The sequence below is a fragment of the Centrocercus urophasianus genome, unplaced genomic scaffold (genome assembly GCF_019232065.1).
Source record: "Centrocercus urophasianus isolate 14NV4802_14NV808 unplaced genomic scaffold, USGS_Curo_1.0 seq_33, whole genome shotgun sequence".
Classification (NCBI taxonomy): Eukaryota; Metazoa; Chordata; class Aves; order Galliformes; family Phasianidae; genus Centrocercus; species Centrocercus urophasianus.
Window position 1 is genome coordinate 6,582,375 of NW_024884900.1, and position 15,090 is coordinate 6,597,464.

General features: G+C 51.7%; 1 protein-coding gene across 2 annotated transcripts in view; it reads right to left on the reverse strand.

Annotated features, from left to right (window-relative positions):
• Nucleotides 1-3,668: 3,668 nt before the first annotated feature.
• Nucleotides 3,669-15,090, reverse strand: part of ATP2A3 (ATPase sarcoplasmic/endoplasmic reticulum Ca2+ transporting 3) — a 36,097-nt gene continuing 24,675 nt past the window's right edge. The window contains exons 13-22 of one of the 2 annotated variants that reach the window (XM_042830027.1): nt 14,408-14,626; nt 13,462-13,797; nt 13,171-13,391; nt 12,524-12,726; nt 12,358-12,443; nt 12,123-12,256; nt 11,778-11,895; nt 10,829-10,946; nt 9,289-9,361; nt 3,669-7,133 (exon numbers count right to left, since the gene is read on the reverse strand). In XM_042830027.1, the coding sequence (XP_042685961.1) occupies nt 7,058-7,133; nt 9,289-9,361; nt 10,829-10,946; nt 11,778-11,895; nt 12,123-12,256; nt 12,358-12,443; nt 12,524-12,726; nt 13,171-13,391; nt 13,462-13,797; nt 14,408-14,626 (1,584 nt within the window). In that variant the 3' untranslated portion in view covers nt 3,669-7,057. The remainder of the gene's footprint in view (nt 7,134-9,288; nt 9,362-10,828; nt 10,947-11,777; nt 11,896-12,122; nt 12,257-12,357; nt 12,444-12,523; nt 12,727-13,170; nt 13,392-13,461; nt 13,798-14,407; nt 14,627-15,090) is intronic. The other variant, XM_042830028.1, reaches the window with a different exon arrangement.

Consider the following 15,090-nt stretch of genomic DNA (forward strand, 5'->3'; position numbering starts at 1 on the left):
GAGCACTGCGAGGCATCTCCAGCATTTCCTGAGAGGTTCGGCTGGGAGCGGGGCTGGCGGGATGCAGGCAGGGATGATGCAGGCGGGGGCCATCATGGGCAGGGGCTGGATCCCACGTACTGGGCTGAAATTCAGGGCCTGACACTGCTGCAATGGACAAAGCACAGAAGTGTTGGCTGCAGGAACCCATACCTGCACTGCATCCTATCAGCTGTTCCCTGGGGTGGGGCTTGCTTTGCTGAGGAGTAGCTGGGGAAGGTTTTGGGGTGTCTCCAAAGCTCCCAGCAATGCCAGTACACCCTGCTGCACTCCTGCCAGTACAGGGAACAGCTCCTGGACAGAGCTGAGGGGCACCAAGATAAGAACGTGGCTCTGCTCTTCTTCTGTGTTGGGGAACCGCTTTTGAAAACACAGAGAAGTTTCTCCCGATGGGTTGAATCTTCCAGAACATTCCTGTTAGCCTCACCGATCGCCCTTTGCTTGGCATTGCGCTCCTGTTGGCTCAGCATGCTGCCACCCCACAAACACAAAGCGAGCAGAACAAATCCAAGCACGCCGCAGGAAATGGGGAGCATGGGAGAAACCCAAAGCCACAAAGCCCGGGGCCCAGGATCAGATGCTCGGTGGCATGACTACATCCTGACCCCAAGAGACATGAAAGCAGCCACACAAAGAGCCAAAAGCAATGCAAAGAGCTGATGCTAATCACATAAGACTGAAGGCCGATACCGCTATCGAGCGGAGCAGGCAAACCTTATAAGCTGAGATATCTGTCAGGAGAGCAGCAAATAACTTACTGTATGAAACGAGGCCTTTTAGGGAAGGCGCTTCACCCCTGCCAAAGCCATGGGGATAATGAAAATAGGACAGCTAAATTTAACAGCAAAATGACTTGTAAAAGAGTCACATCCAACCTTCTCCTTGGTACTCGGAGTCAATAAAATGGTTATAACATGGATTTAGCAAAATAGTTTCCATCGGGAGATAATGGGCACCACCCGGCATGATGACCCTTGGAGCCACATTGCAGTGGGCATGCAGCATCCAGCACCATGCCTGCAGCACCCAACCGTTGGCCGATCAGCAGCCAAAGCTCGCCTACTGCACCTGGCCCATATCTCTGGGCTCGCATCTCCCTGGGCTGAATGCTTGTTAAATGACTTTATGGCAAGGAGTGTGATGGCATTGCCAAGCTACCTGTTCCCATAACAATGTGAGGTGGCACTGAGCAGTGCCAGCTGGTTGGCATATCTGCGTGCAATCAGCACTGTTTGCAGTGATGCTTCTCCCCGGAGATAACCTTGCAGCTTGCCAGATGGTGGACGTAGGGAAGCACTGTGCGTGAGCCCATGAATTAAATGGTGTTTGTATGGGACGTACCTGTCCCTGGGCTGTAGTTGCCTGCAGAACTTCACTGGGTTCCTGGAGCCATGCTGCTGTGCAGGTGCTGGGATCCCTGTGCCGGACTAGGGCTTCCCTCTTAAAGTTCTCTGGTGAACATGTAACTGCAAGGGCTAACAAAAAGATAATAAAAAAAAACAATGGGGACAGAGCATAAAACTGGGCAGAGTGAGGACAGTGAGTCCATCAGCTCCATTCTGGGAGATAAAAAAGCACGTAATGGCAAACAAAGCATTAACACCCCAATGTTAGCACTTAGGACAGTGTTGCCTAAATGCTGGCTTAGGGCTACCCTCCCTGCCTGGCGCTGCCAAGCCCCCAGCACCAGGCTCACTTGCATCCACTGTTCCTATCATCTCCAAGGGCTGGGACCAACCCAAGAGCATCCTGGCTGCACTGCTCCTCCTGCCCTGCTCATTGCACAGCCTCTACTTAGGGCTACCCAGAGGAAAAAAAAATACGTATATATAGTATTCTTAACAGGGACATCTGGGAATGCGAGGGAATCCTCACTTCACAGTGAAACCTGGACCACCAAAGCGTTCAAAGAGTGGGTTTGAAAGCCACCACACATACCCTCATCCCAAAAAGCAAAGCTGGGGTTGGCATTACCCAGGCTTTCCAGGCTCTCAGGCATTGCTTTTCCAAAATATTCTAGTGGGGGGTGCTGGAAATAATAATAGATGAAGTTCATTACACAATCCAGACTCATGCTTGGCAGCTTCCAGCACGGAGCTCTGAATTTCAGCACAAAAAATGTGCAGCACGCTGCAAATCTGGGGGCTGGAGGGAACGAAGCACAGTGACAAGTGGGGCAGAAATATGACAGCGGGGTGCAAGGGAGACCTGCGCTGGCTGAGGTCACCAGGCAGAGCCCCTGAGTGGCCGCTACCAGCAATTTTAGTTGTTCTGAGCCCTGTGCTCCCGCTGGCTGGAGGAGATGCTTCCACCACCCATAGGAAGGGCAGGGAAAGAAAAACCTAAAACTGGCAGATACGTACAAGCGAGGGCTACGAAACGGCATGTTCAGCTTTCTTTCCAATTTTAACTTGTCCTTGACCTCCCTTCGTTCCTTCCCAGCAGCGCTGGCTCTGCTCTGCACAACGCCCCAGTGCAGACAGACAGACGGATGTTTTTGGTGGTGTTCAGTGCTTGGCAGAGATGTTTGCATCCTGGGTTGCCACGGCAACTCGCATCCCTGGTTGCGGGCTTGGCAGCTGCAAGACATGCGAGTGACACCAGGATGCTGAGGGCACTGATGGGTTTGGTGCATCCATCCTATGCCAAAGGCTTCCCATGGGGTACAGAGGCTCCTTTGGTTACTGTAGGATTAGCACACGCTCTAGGTGTTGGGTTCTAATGGCACACACTGCTTCACTGGTGAAAGGCACAGTGATAAAAAAGGGGTTGGGGGAATTTTGTGCTCACTGTGTTCCCAGGAGCAGCTGTGCTGGGTTGGTTTGATGTCCAGCTGGCATGGAGGTGGCCCTATGGCAGGCTGCATTCAGTGCGTTCGGCAGGATGATGCCAACCACTCTCCTCTTCCAAAACCCTTCATGGCTGCTCCATGGCTCTCTCTTAGCCCTTCCTTAGGACACCACCAGCTTTGCAGCTCCTTTCTCCACCTTGTTGCGTCGGGAAGGGACACATGGGGCCCCATCACAGCAGAAACACATGGAGGGACTCACTGTGAACTCTGATTTGGTCCAAAGCACAATGGGGCAGGATTTTCCATGCAAAACATGACCATGAGAAGAGCTTTGGGTGATCTGGGGCCATGAGTTTCCATCTCCAGCTGTTCTGTTCCACTCCCTAGCAGAGGCCAAATGCTTTCATTATTCCTTCTTTATTAATTATTTCTTTCAGAGATCATTGCAAGGCTTATCCAAACCTACTCAGCCGGGGGGAGTTAAGGTGAGGACTATTCTGGATGCAGTCAAAATTAGCACTGTTATTTGTGTTGCAAATTAGCTGGTACTTTAAAAATTCCCAAGTTGGATCGTGACACTTCTTTCACTTCGCCTTTTGTCGTCTGATGCCAGAGACAAGCTCAGCTCCATTTCTAGTTTGGCTGCCCTGAGAACCCACAAGAAATCCCAATCTGGCGAGCACAGCTCCTTTTAGGGCTGAAGAATGCCCTCAGACACTACGTGCAGCTCCACGAGCTCCCAGCTGCACCCCAAACCTGCACAGGCGGGCAAGGGCAGGGGAGAATGGCAAAAAAAAAAAAAAAAAGAAAAAGCACAAAAAACACAGAAAATCCAGAGTTCTCCAGTAAAATTGCTTTTATTTCTGTAATTTCCTAAGTATAAAACAAATCAGCCCAATATTGTGTGAACAGAGGGGTCGGCGTGCATGGGACGGCGACAAGCCTGGTGGCTGCACCGCGGGCACTGGGACGCGACATCAGAAGCGATAATTGAGTGGAAAAATATCTCTCATATAATAAAATAGGAAACCTCATTTCTTTCAGTTCTACCCCTCGAGTAACACCCTCCCCCCGCCCCAGATATAGTGATTTATCTCTTGCTATGAAGCACAAATTCAGATTCTGGATTCGGTGTGGGCATCCCGAATCAATCCACAAGCACATCCCCAGGCTGAAGGCATGCTATGGCCTCAGTGCTCATCCTCCATTGGGTCTCATGTGCCCAACCTGAGCCCCTGTCACTGCCACTCCATGCAGATTTAGGCTCACTTCATGCCCCACACCTACCCAAAGCTGAATGGCACCGAGAGGGCAGGACCAGGGCTGGGTGCACTTTTGGCATCTGGGCTAAGAGACAGAGTCATGCTGGGTGTGGACCAAAACCACAGTAAATCCCACTGCGATGCTCTTGGTTCTGGGACCTCTCATTTGCACAAACAGCAGCACACAATAAAACCCTGTTCTGCCATTCATCCTCATCCAAGCACAAAGGAAAAAGCATCTGGTCTGTGGACATTCTCCTACTTCACTAAAATATCTATAAAGCCTCTGGAACGGAGTGAAACCCAACCAGAGGGGGTGAGAAATTAAATGACGAGGGGAAAAAGAGAGATGTGGTTCAACCAGTGAGAAGGGGAAATGGGATGTCTGCTCTGAGTTTCCTGCACTCATCACCTACTTCTGAGATGGGTCTGGAAGTTCACAAGGAGAAGGTAAACGCAGTTGGCTGCTGCCAGAAGAACAAACCTTTGGATGGGGCTCTGCTCTGAATTCTTGCCCACAGTGGCTCATATTTGGTAACTCAGTGCAGCCAAATGGCAACACAATGGCACAGCACTGCCCATGGTGGCATGGTGTAGGTCAATGGGAAAGAAACCTGGCATCACGTTAACAATAAAATGACCCAAACGCCATCTCTTCCAACAGCCTTCTGCTGGTGGGCACAGAGGATGTCTGCTACCACCACCCCAAGCTCTCTGGCATCATAGGAGACCAAGCATAAATCACAGAATCATAGAATTATATAGAATCATTTAAATGGGAAGGGATCTTTAAAGGCCATCTGGTCCAGCAGGAATTTAATAAAGAGTTAAAGTGCCATGATTTCATCTCTCTGAGATTTTTTTTTCTTTTAATTCTCCATACATATTAGAGATTCCTACCCATCACTCCGTGCTCATTATTGGGACCTTTGCACACACACACATCTCGGGTCAAATGAACAATCCCACAGCAGCCATTAGGCTCAGGGTGAGCAGATGGACTGAGCAGGTCCTCTTTGGTGGGACAGACAGTTGGACTGACACGTCCCAGGAAGAGGCACTGGGAAGCTGAAAACCTCACCAGATCCTACTGATGGGCTGGGATGCTCTGAATCAGCTCTGATCTCTCCCAAATTATCTTCCAGCCCCAGAGAAACAGAAGAACATCTCATCAGAAGTCCCTGAGCTGGTGCTGGATAAAATGCTGTGCTGACATTGGGTGCTGGATGAAATTCCTGTTGGGTATCACCCTACACAGAGAACTGGGGATGATCTGTACCAAACCATGGAGAAATCCACCCTTTTTGTGAAGGGCAAACCCACACCTGCAGCCCTATGGAAGCCCTGTGGAAGGTGGAAGCAGTACCTGGGGCATGTCCTGTTCCTCTGCACCAGGCTGAGTCTCATCTGTGGGGAAAATTGCCCTTTAAGAGGAATTGGTTGTCCCCATGGAACACCAATGAACTCAGACATAATGTTTGAAAAATAAAACTTCTTCAAGACAAAGTATAATAATAATTTTTAAAAAATCAGCAACAACCTTCTTCTAACCACAGAGTAACTATAAAGATCTTCCTAAAGAGCTCCATATTAAAATTCCTTGAATACATTATATATTAAATACAGTAACAACATCTCATGCAAGGTTTTCTGTACAATTAGATCAGCTCAGTAGTATAACAAGTCTGTACATTCCCATTGGTCTGGGGGCTCTGCTCATCTTTGTCAATGCTGGTGATGGAGAAAAGAAAGAAGGATGGCTTCTGCTCATAGTGCCCAGGGCAAGGTGTGATCCTGCCCGTGGGAAAGAGGAACAAGAAAAGCACTGGAAGCTTTTAAGAGGCAAAAAAAGTGAAAGAGCAAGATGCTGTCACAAAGCCTGGCTCTAGTGCTGCTGGGTCCTCCAGGCTGGGATTTAGGAGAAAGCAAAGGTAGAGGGTAGCTAAGCATCACCAGGATGGATCGTGGGGAGAAGGAAGGAAAACGGGAGGGAGCATGTGGGGAGCTGGGATGGATGACCCACCCTGCAGCTCCATGGACTGAATCCCAAAACTGCCCTGATCCACCACCTCCCACTGCAGCCTGCACCATCCTCCTGGAGGAAACAACCAAGCTGGTGTCCCACCGAGGGGCGCTGCTGGGGGACCTCCTGTACAAGCATACATTCATTCCCTGATGGTGGGTGTCAGGGATGTGCTGTGCAAGACAGTGGGGCTCCCCACAGCAGAAGACACGAACACACAGTTCCCCTAAGGACTTATGCTCTATGCACAGCTCCTGGCAGGGAAATAATTGAAAATAACTGAGCAAAGGAAGCGTGACCAGGAGCAAGTGGGGACACGAGGATGCCTTGTTCGTCCCCACGCTTGGCTTCAAATACCTCCAGAGGAGATGGCTGCACCTTGAGCAGTGCAGGTAGGAGCTCACAAGACATCAGATAGAGGGGAACGGACAAAACCACGCCACGATTTGGTGTGGAATGAACCTGAGAAGGCGAAGGGCCAGAGGACAGCAGCACAGGGAGACCTCCAGCTTCTGCTGCACACACACACACACACAACCATGGCACCAGCGGTCCTCCAGGACACCTCACCCTGATGCTGTCCCCAGCACCACCGCACCCCACAGACCCCATCTTATGCCTCAAACCCCAACCCCCCCATGGCTCCCTGCCCTGACTCAGCTCACTGTGCTGGGACAAAGCTTTGTGAGAGGGCCTCCAATGCTGCAGGAACAAATCCCCAAGGAACCACGTTCCAACCACACCGTGGCCCTGTGGCTCCATCCCCAAAGCCCTCCGCCAGCTGGCCAGCGATTGCACTGTTATGTACAGGAAAAGGAAAGCGACGAAACAAAACAAAACAAAAACAGGGTTTTTTCTTTTCGACGATTCACCCGCATTTGTCTGGTAGTGGGACACATGCATGTCCTGCTGGCTGCTCACGGTGGGCACGCATGCAAACCCTCAGTCCGAGTTATACGTTTGGGGTCCTTTAGCCTGGAGCGTCTCCTTCGTGTCATTCATTTCTTGTCCTCTTCTCCTGAAACAAAAGAAAACAAGAAGAAAAAGCATTGGCAGGGGTTTGGGAGCTGCTCATGCTGTGTCTTGATATCCGCGTGCACTTCCAGCACAAGGACCAAGTGACCCATGGCACTTCTACAGCGCTCCTCAAACTAGAAGAGGGAGATGTAGGTTAGATGGTATGGGAAAATTCTTTACTCAGAGGTTGGTGAGGCCCTGGCACTGCTGCCCAGAGAAGTGTGGGTACCTCATCCTGGAGGTGCTCAAGGCCATGGATGGGGCCCTGGGCAGCCTGAGCTGGTGTGGGCAGCCAGCCTATGGCAGGGGGTTGGAAGAGGATGATCTTTGAGGTCTCTTCCAACTCTACCATTCTATAATTCTCAGCCTGGGCTCTACAGGTGCCAGCACACACAGCAATGTGAGGCTCAGTCCATTTTCCTGCTTGGGAAACAGAGGCATAGCAGCAGGCTGGCTCCAGTCATTGAACGCATTGCAAAAACCATGGGAGAAAACTGATTTTGGAATGGTCGCAGCCCAGCTGCAAACACATGTCCTGCCTCAGCCTGAGGACAGTGCCCTCTTCCATGGAAAGGACCAAACAACAGAACAGAAAGGAGGAAAAAAAATAGCAAACAATCCAACTTTTTCCCATCTTCTGCCAAAATTTCCTTCTAGCAATGCTTGCAAGACCCTTTACATACCAAGATGAAATGAGCCGTTACTGCAGCAGCATCCCTCAGCCACCTGATGCTAAACCTCACTGCTATCCACCTGGCACTGCATGGGCACTCCATGCAGTGAGTGGCTCTGTATCAGGTGCAGCCTTCCCCAGCTGCTCTGCACTGAAGCTGTGCAAGAGGTGGGTGCAGGGATAGGGACAGGATGGGGACCCAGTTGTATACCAATAGCAAGCAGATGCTGTTGCAGCCTTGTGCCCATAAATCCCAGCTGAAGCTCTTGAAAATGCAAAATCCCAGCACACGCCATAGGTTCAGTAGGACCTGGACTCACAGTGCCCTTAAACTCCTGTAATTCTGTATCCAAACACACAGCTCAGCTTGGGGTCTGCCTCCTTGTGTTTGGCTTTAGTTGTAATGCGCTCCCATAAAGGGTGACGATGCAGCAGAGACACAGCGCAGCACTGATCCCAGTGAGCTGCTGCAGTGCAGGGCTTCTGGCAGTCACACATCCCCTGCTGAGTGCCCCAGAGAAAGGGACATCCTCCCTCCCCCTCATCCACAGAGGTGGGTATGTGATGGGGATGTTGTTTCTTTACAGTGAGCGAGCACAAGGATTTTGGTCCCTGCAGATGAGGGAGGGCTCTGACTCAGGCTGGGATGGGGAATGGCGAAGCCCTAATGTCCTGGTGAAGATGCTGCTCAATGCCTTGGACAAGCTGAGGACTCTGCAGTAGCAACACTGACCCTTGAGATGGGTTTGCTTTGGGGTTTGGACCCGTGTCTGAGTTTTGTGCCTTTTGAAATCCACTGTGAAAAAGGACTTCTGCAAGATCTGAGCACAAATGCCTGGAAATCGACCTTCTGCACACCCAGGGGTTTGCAAAATGCAGCATACTAAAATGCACAGAGGACAGCAAGTAATATTAGTAGAAGAGATCCTTGAGGGCAGTCAGCCCCTGCAGTGACCCAGTGTGAACATGGGGAAAGGACCAGGACTGCAGAACACCTCCAACCCCCTGGCCTGGACATGTGCAGGTCATTTCATGCCAAGCCAGCTCCCACTCACGCTTTTAACCAGAATGGAGACAGCAGAAAACTCAGTGTACGCCTGACAGAGCGGTGGGGTGGGGAGAGGAACGCAGAATACTGAGATCAGGGTGAAAATCCCCAGTCTCAGCTTTCTGCAGCCTCCGGGATGAGGAAAACTCAGCGTAATGGAAACACCATTTATCTCAGTCTGATCAACGGAGAAACATTCCCATGCAAAACCTGAATCAGCAAAACTCACAGCTAAACATTGGCAGCCGTCAACCCAGTGCCCTTGGCCATCCCTTAGATTTTGGCCTCTCTGCTGCAGGTCCCATGCTCCAGACCAACCCCAAGCCCTGCCTAGCCAAATTTGCTGGGATGCAGTGTGGGTAGGACCCCACAGCACTCAACAAGGCTTCAGAAGAAGCACAGCCACGTGGGGATGAGACACGTGGGGACGCCCACCCTTTCTCTGGAGTCCTGCAGGTTTTCAATTGGTGCTCCCCGCTCCACGTGTTTCTTACTGTCCTGAGAATTCCTGGCAAAGAAAAAAATAAAAAATCACAACACCACATTTATAAGTGGCTTTTTGTTGTTATTGTTGCTGTTTGCCAAACTCCAGAGGAATTACGATGATGCAGGATTTTAATGATTTCTTTTAAATGTGATGATTGAAGCGTGATTTTGCTGTGATTGAGTAGCTGCATCAGAATCCCTTACTGGATAAAACACAGAGTGAATGGTGGGCATGCACAGCACCGTGACTGGGGGGCTCAGGGGATCCAGCACTTGAGGGACATGGCACTGGGGACCAGAAGCAGGGAACACTCCAAGCTCATGTTAGACTGAAAGAGGATCATCCCTTTCCAGAAACCACCTCCAGAAACCTCACTTGGAGCTGGGTTGTTATAGCAAAACACAAAGTGTGGGAGACAGAAACACTCATCCCCAGAGCACAGATGGTGAAGCGAAGACCAAGGCCATGCATGGGAGCCAAGAACCCAACCAGCTCTCCTACATCCCAGCCCAGTGGCTGTGCCTGAAGATTGCTGCTATGTGATGAGATGTGCTGGGGTGATGCAAGGCATCCAGCAGTCCAACAAGAGATGCAACAATTAAATAGCATTACACCAGGAGCAACTTCCAACTGGTCTGCAAAAACAAGAGCCTCCACCTCTTGGTGGTCAGGGAAGCTGGTGGGAGCACCCTGGGACCCAACGATGGTGGTGGTTGCAAGTTGCAGATATTTCTGCCTGCAATAATTTCCAATCCAAGATTTCCAGGTTTTTTGCATTCACACTGCACTGGGAGAAACCAAACTGGGCCACCATGATGCCCCAAACCTCCCCCTGGCCAGACCTCCCTTTAGCTCTGAAATGCAAGAACTGGCCCTGAAGGTTTAACTCAGTACTGAGATATCACCCACAGCAGTGTCTTTTTCAAGAAATGAAGGAAAACGATGATATCACCCACTCAGAGGGCTGTCTAAACACACGTCATGATTTACAGCGCGTGGGAAACACGGACCTGCTGTAAACAGGCTCCCTGAGTAGAGTTCAGCCAATGGCAACTCCAGTAAAACCAGTTTGTAAGGCACAGCTCCTACTAGGTCTTAAAACAGAGGTGCAAACATGAGACAGGGAGAGTCACAGAGGGGTGCAAAAATCAAAGGGACTTCTGTTGGAAAGCACTCTTTGATTCCTTTTGCTTTAAAGGAAGGAATCCAGTTCCCAGAGGTTGGAGAGGAGCCGGATAAACACATGTGGCAGATTTATCTGTTGTTCCTGCCTGCAGTGAGCATCTCCAGCAGACTGAGTATCAACAACTCTGCCTGGCGTGGCAGCTGGGGAGGAAGGGGTAGGAGAAAAAGTCCCTTTTTCATAGCTGAGAAAGCAGAGGTGGATGGACATGCAGTGCAGACACCATGTGAATTGCCCCAAGCCATCACCAACCCGAGCACAGCACCACGGGGCCCACAGCCCAGCACTGTGCTGCCCATTCTCACCCTCCAGGTGGTTACGGGAAAGGTACTTGAGTCCTTCATCGAGTAGGATGACGGGCAGGGAGATCTTCAGGACAACCACCCACTGCGGCCAGCTCAGCGGGGTCACTTGGAAGATGAGCTGCAAGGCAGAAAAGGGTTTGATATGTTAATTGGGAAGGAGATGGGATTTCTTTTTATTGCAGAAATGAGGTTAGCTTCTGTTGCAGGATACAGATTGAGAAAACACTGTCCAAAGTACAAGGAGGGAAGATCCAAACAGCTCAAAGGGCAGGATTTCTTCCAGGATTATCATCATTCCAAGAAGAATCAAAAGCGATGCACCTCACTTCTCCCTCAGTAGAAAAAGTGAAGCACAAGCTAGAATCATAGAATCATTAAGGCTGGAAAAGGCTTCTGATCTCATCTAGTCCAACCCACCACCACTAGTTCACCCACCACCACTACTGCCCACTGACTACATCCCTCAGTGCCACATCTCTGTGGTTTTTGAACATCTTTGGGGGTGGTGACACCACCACTCCCTGTGCCAGTGCCCAACCACTCTTCCAGAGAAGTTTTTCCTAATACCCAACTTGAGCCCTAGCACTGTATGCACACACTCAGTGGCATAATGAGGGATAGTGTCACCTCCTGGGCACAGCAAGCCACTTTACATCACACACCCTTAGGTATCAACTGAGACATCCCCAGTCTTGTACCACAAAGGGAGGTGATGTCACCAAAAGATCTGCATCACCTCCTGGAGGCAGCCACAAAGCTTTGTGCTGTCTATAAGGACAGTGTCTGACTTAGGTAAATGCTTGCCTGCAGCAGGGTGACTCTTGATCCCACAGTAGTTCGAGCCCCAGGACTTGGGGACATTTTTCCCAGAACCTCCAAACACAAATGGTATCCCAGAGTCACGTGAGAGGCCCCCAAGCTGCAGGCGGAGGTGGTACAGGGTACTCACAGGCATGGGCTTGACGTAGAGGATGAAGAAATGCAGAGCCATGGACATGACGATGGCCCCCAGCAGCCAGATGTTGAGCCATGGGGGCATTCGCAGCAGTGATTGGTTCTCAGAGACACTGGGAAAGCAAGGGGACATCGTGAATGCCAAAAGCCTCCTGGTCCCCACATGTGCCCAAGCTCCTTCACTTCCAGACCGTTCATCTTCAAGCTTTGCCATGATGTGGATCTGGACACCCAACTGGAGTGGGTCTGCTGGGTAAAGCAAAGCCCTCAGCCCACTAAGAGTTGCCTAAAGAGACCCTACAAGACATGGGTCATGTGGAGCAATCCTGCAGCCACTCACCTATTCAGGGCATTGCACATTTCAATTGTCACCAGCACAGACAGAGCCATCGTGGTCGGGTATCGAGACTCGAAGATTTCACAGTCAACTCCTTCAAAGATGGGGTTGTCTTCGGTGCATCGCATGAAGTTCCTCTGCCAGCACAGGAACCCACCAGTAAATATGTCTTTCCCATCAGGAACATGTGACCATCACAACCACAAACAAAAAGGGGGAGGGGAAGACCTCAACTCACCAACTGATGGAAGGAGACCTGCGGTCCCTCAGTGTCGTACAAGAACCACCAGGTTGCTGCGCCCACCGTGGCCAGCCCCACGTACACTGTGACCAAGAAAGACTCCTTAGCTGGAGCCCGGCCATGGTCCCCCTGCCCAGCTTTGTGCCAGACCACAGGGGCTCACCTCCAATGGCCAGGTAACGGAAGAAGAGCCATCCACTGATAAGAGGCTCTTTGGGGTTGCGCGGCAGCTTGTCCATGATGTCCAGATCAGGGGGGTTGAATCCCAGCGCGGTGGCTGGCAGCCCATCCGTCACCAGGTTCACCCACAGCAGCTGCACTGGGATGAGGGCTTCGGGCAGGCCCAGAATGGCTGTCAGGAAGATGCTGCAGGGGGAAAAGCCAGAGATGTTGAGTTAGAAAGTGTCTGTGTTGTAAAAGGGAAAAGTGAGCAGGAACACTGGGTTCTAGTGCGCCAAACTCAGTTTAGGGAAATTACTTTTTACATGGTCTAAGAGGGGAATGGCTTTAAATTAAAAGAGAACAGGTTTAGATCAGACATTAGGAGGAAATTTTTTACTCAGAGGGTGCTGAGACCCTGGCACAGCTGCCCGGAAAAGTGTGGGTGCCCCATCCCTGGAGATGCCCATGGCCAGGTTGGATGGGCAGCCTGATCTGGTGGGGGACAACCAGCCCACAACAGTGGGTTAAAACTGGATCATCTTTTAAGATCCCTTCCAACCCAACCATTCTACGATTCTGTGACACGAGCTGGTGACAAATATCAGTACCAAGATACCCCACAGCTGCTGCCCACAACAGGGTTCTCACCACACAACCTCCCCGACGTTGGAGGAGATGAGATAGCGGATGAACTGCTTCATGTTGTTGTAGATGGCCCTGCCCTCCTCCACGGCCGACACGATGGTGGAGAAGTTGTCATCAGAGAGCACCATCTCAGCAGCTGACTTGGCAACAGCCGTGCCGGACCCCATGGCGATGCCGATCTCGGCTTTCTTCAGGGCTGGGGCATCGTTGACGCCGTCGCCCGTCTGCACGAAGTCATGATTAAAGCGTTGTGAGGGCAGGGTCCGGGCAGGGAGGAGGAGGCCGGGGACTCACCATGGCGGTGATCTCATTGAAGGACTGCAGGTACTCAACGATGCGGGACTTGTGCGCCGGCTCAACGCGGGCGAAGCAGCGAGCTTCGCGACACGCCTGCCGCTGTGCCTCTGGGGACAGCTCATCGAACTCCCGGCCCGTGTAGGCCTTGCCAGCCACATCCTCGCTCTCCGTGAAGATGCCGATGCGGCGGCAGATGGCCACCGCCGTGCCTTTGTTGTCGCCCGTGATCATGATGACTCGGATGCCGGCCTTGCGGCACATCTCAATGGAGGAAGTGACCTCCTTGCGGGGAGGGTCCAGCATCCCCACGCAGCCCACAAAGGTCAGATTGGTCTGAGGGGACAGCATAGACCACGTTGACCCCAAGAATACAATCACATCCTCCCTATCGTGAGACCACTGTGGGCGATACCAGAGCACTTGGGGAGAAAACTTTTATGATTTTTCCCATTAGTGGTTCAAGGGAGCCATCGATGGCTCCCACAGACATTTCTCATCACTGGCTCCCCACAACCTCAGTACAAAGGGATGTTCCCATCTCCTCCAGTGCTCCTCACACATCTCCACTTCACTCACATCCACCACATCCCTCCTGGAGGTCCCGGTCTTGGCAATCATCCCATGAGGTTGTACACCAATGGGATTGGGCCCTTGTCTTTAGGGAAGGACACCAGAAGGACAGAGCCGTTGGTTTTGGGGATGGACACCAGTGGGACAGAGCCCTTGGCCTTGGGGATGGACACCAGTGGGACAGAGCCCTTGGCTTTGGGGATGGACACCAGTGGGACATAGCCCTTGGCTATGGGGTCAGCCTCATTGCATGCAGCTCTGCTATGGGAATTGGAGAGAATGAACTGAGCTATTGCACCACCCAGAGAAATCAAGGGAGAAATACCACTGGGGCAGCTGGAAACTTGAGAAATAAAGAGAAAAGCTGTAGTACCTCGTAGTGGGCAAAGGTGGTGGAGTCGTGTAACTGCATGGTCTCCCTGTGGACGGGTGCATCATGGGTGGCCAATGCCAGGCAGCGCAGCGTGTCGATGCCCATGCCCCAGTCCCGGATCCGGCTCAGGATCTTCTCCCTCACAGGTGTGGTCAATGGAACCTTGGCTGTGCCCACACGGACATGGGTGCAGCGCTCAATCACACTCTCTGGGGCACCCTGGGAAGTAGCGGGAGGTGAGGAGCTGCTTTCTGGGGGTCATTCCTGGTCTGCTGCCCTCATCACCCCAGCACAAAGATCTTTGGTTCACAAGAGACAAATCCGGCTGCATGCAGAGCAACATCCTCTGTATGTGAGCTCGGGAGCAATGAGTGAGGGATGTATGCTATGGGAATATGAACCTGGAGACTGAGCATCTCCTGCTAGCACTGAGCCAGAGGAAGTGACAGCACAAAGTCTGGGAGGAGGAGAAGGGAATCTTCCCAAAATGTGAGCACAAGCACATCCTGGCAGCACAGTGCACTAGGTGGCAGCCTTGACACGAGAGACTGTGGCTGGGAAGGATGAAGTGGTCTCAGGTAGGTGGGCATGGAATCTGCTCCACGGGGATCTGCCTCATTCCTGCCTGCCTGAGGGGCTCCCACCCCACTGTCCCCCAAAGGGAAAGGGGGGTCCTACCAAAA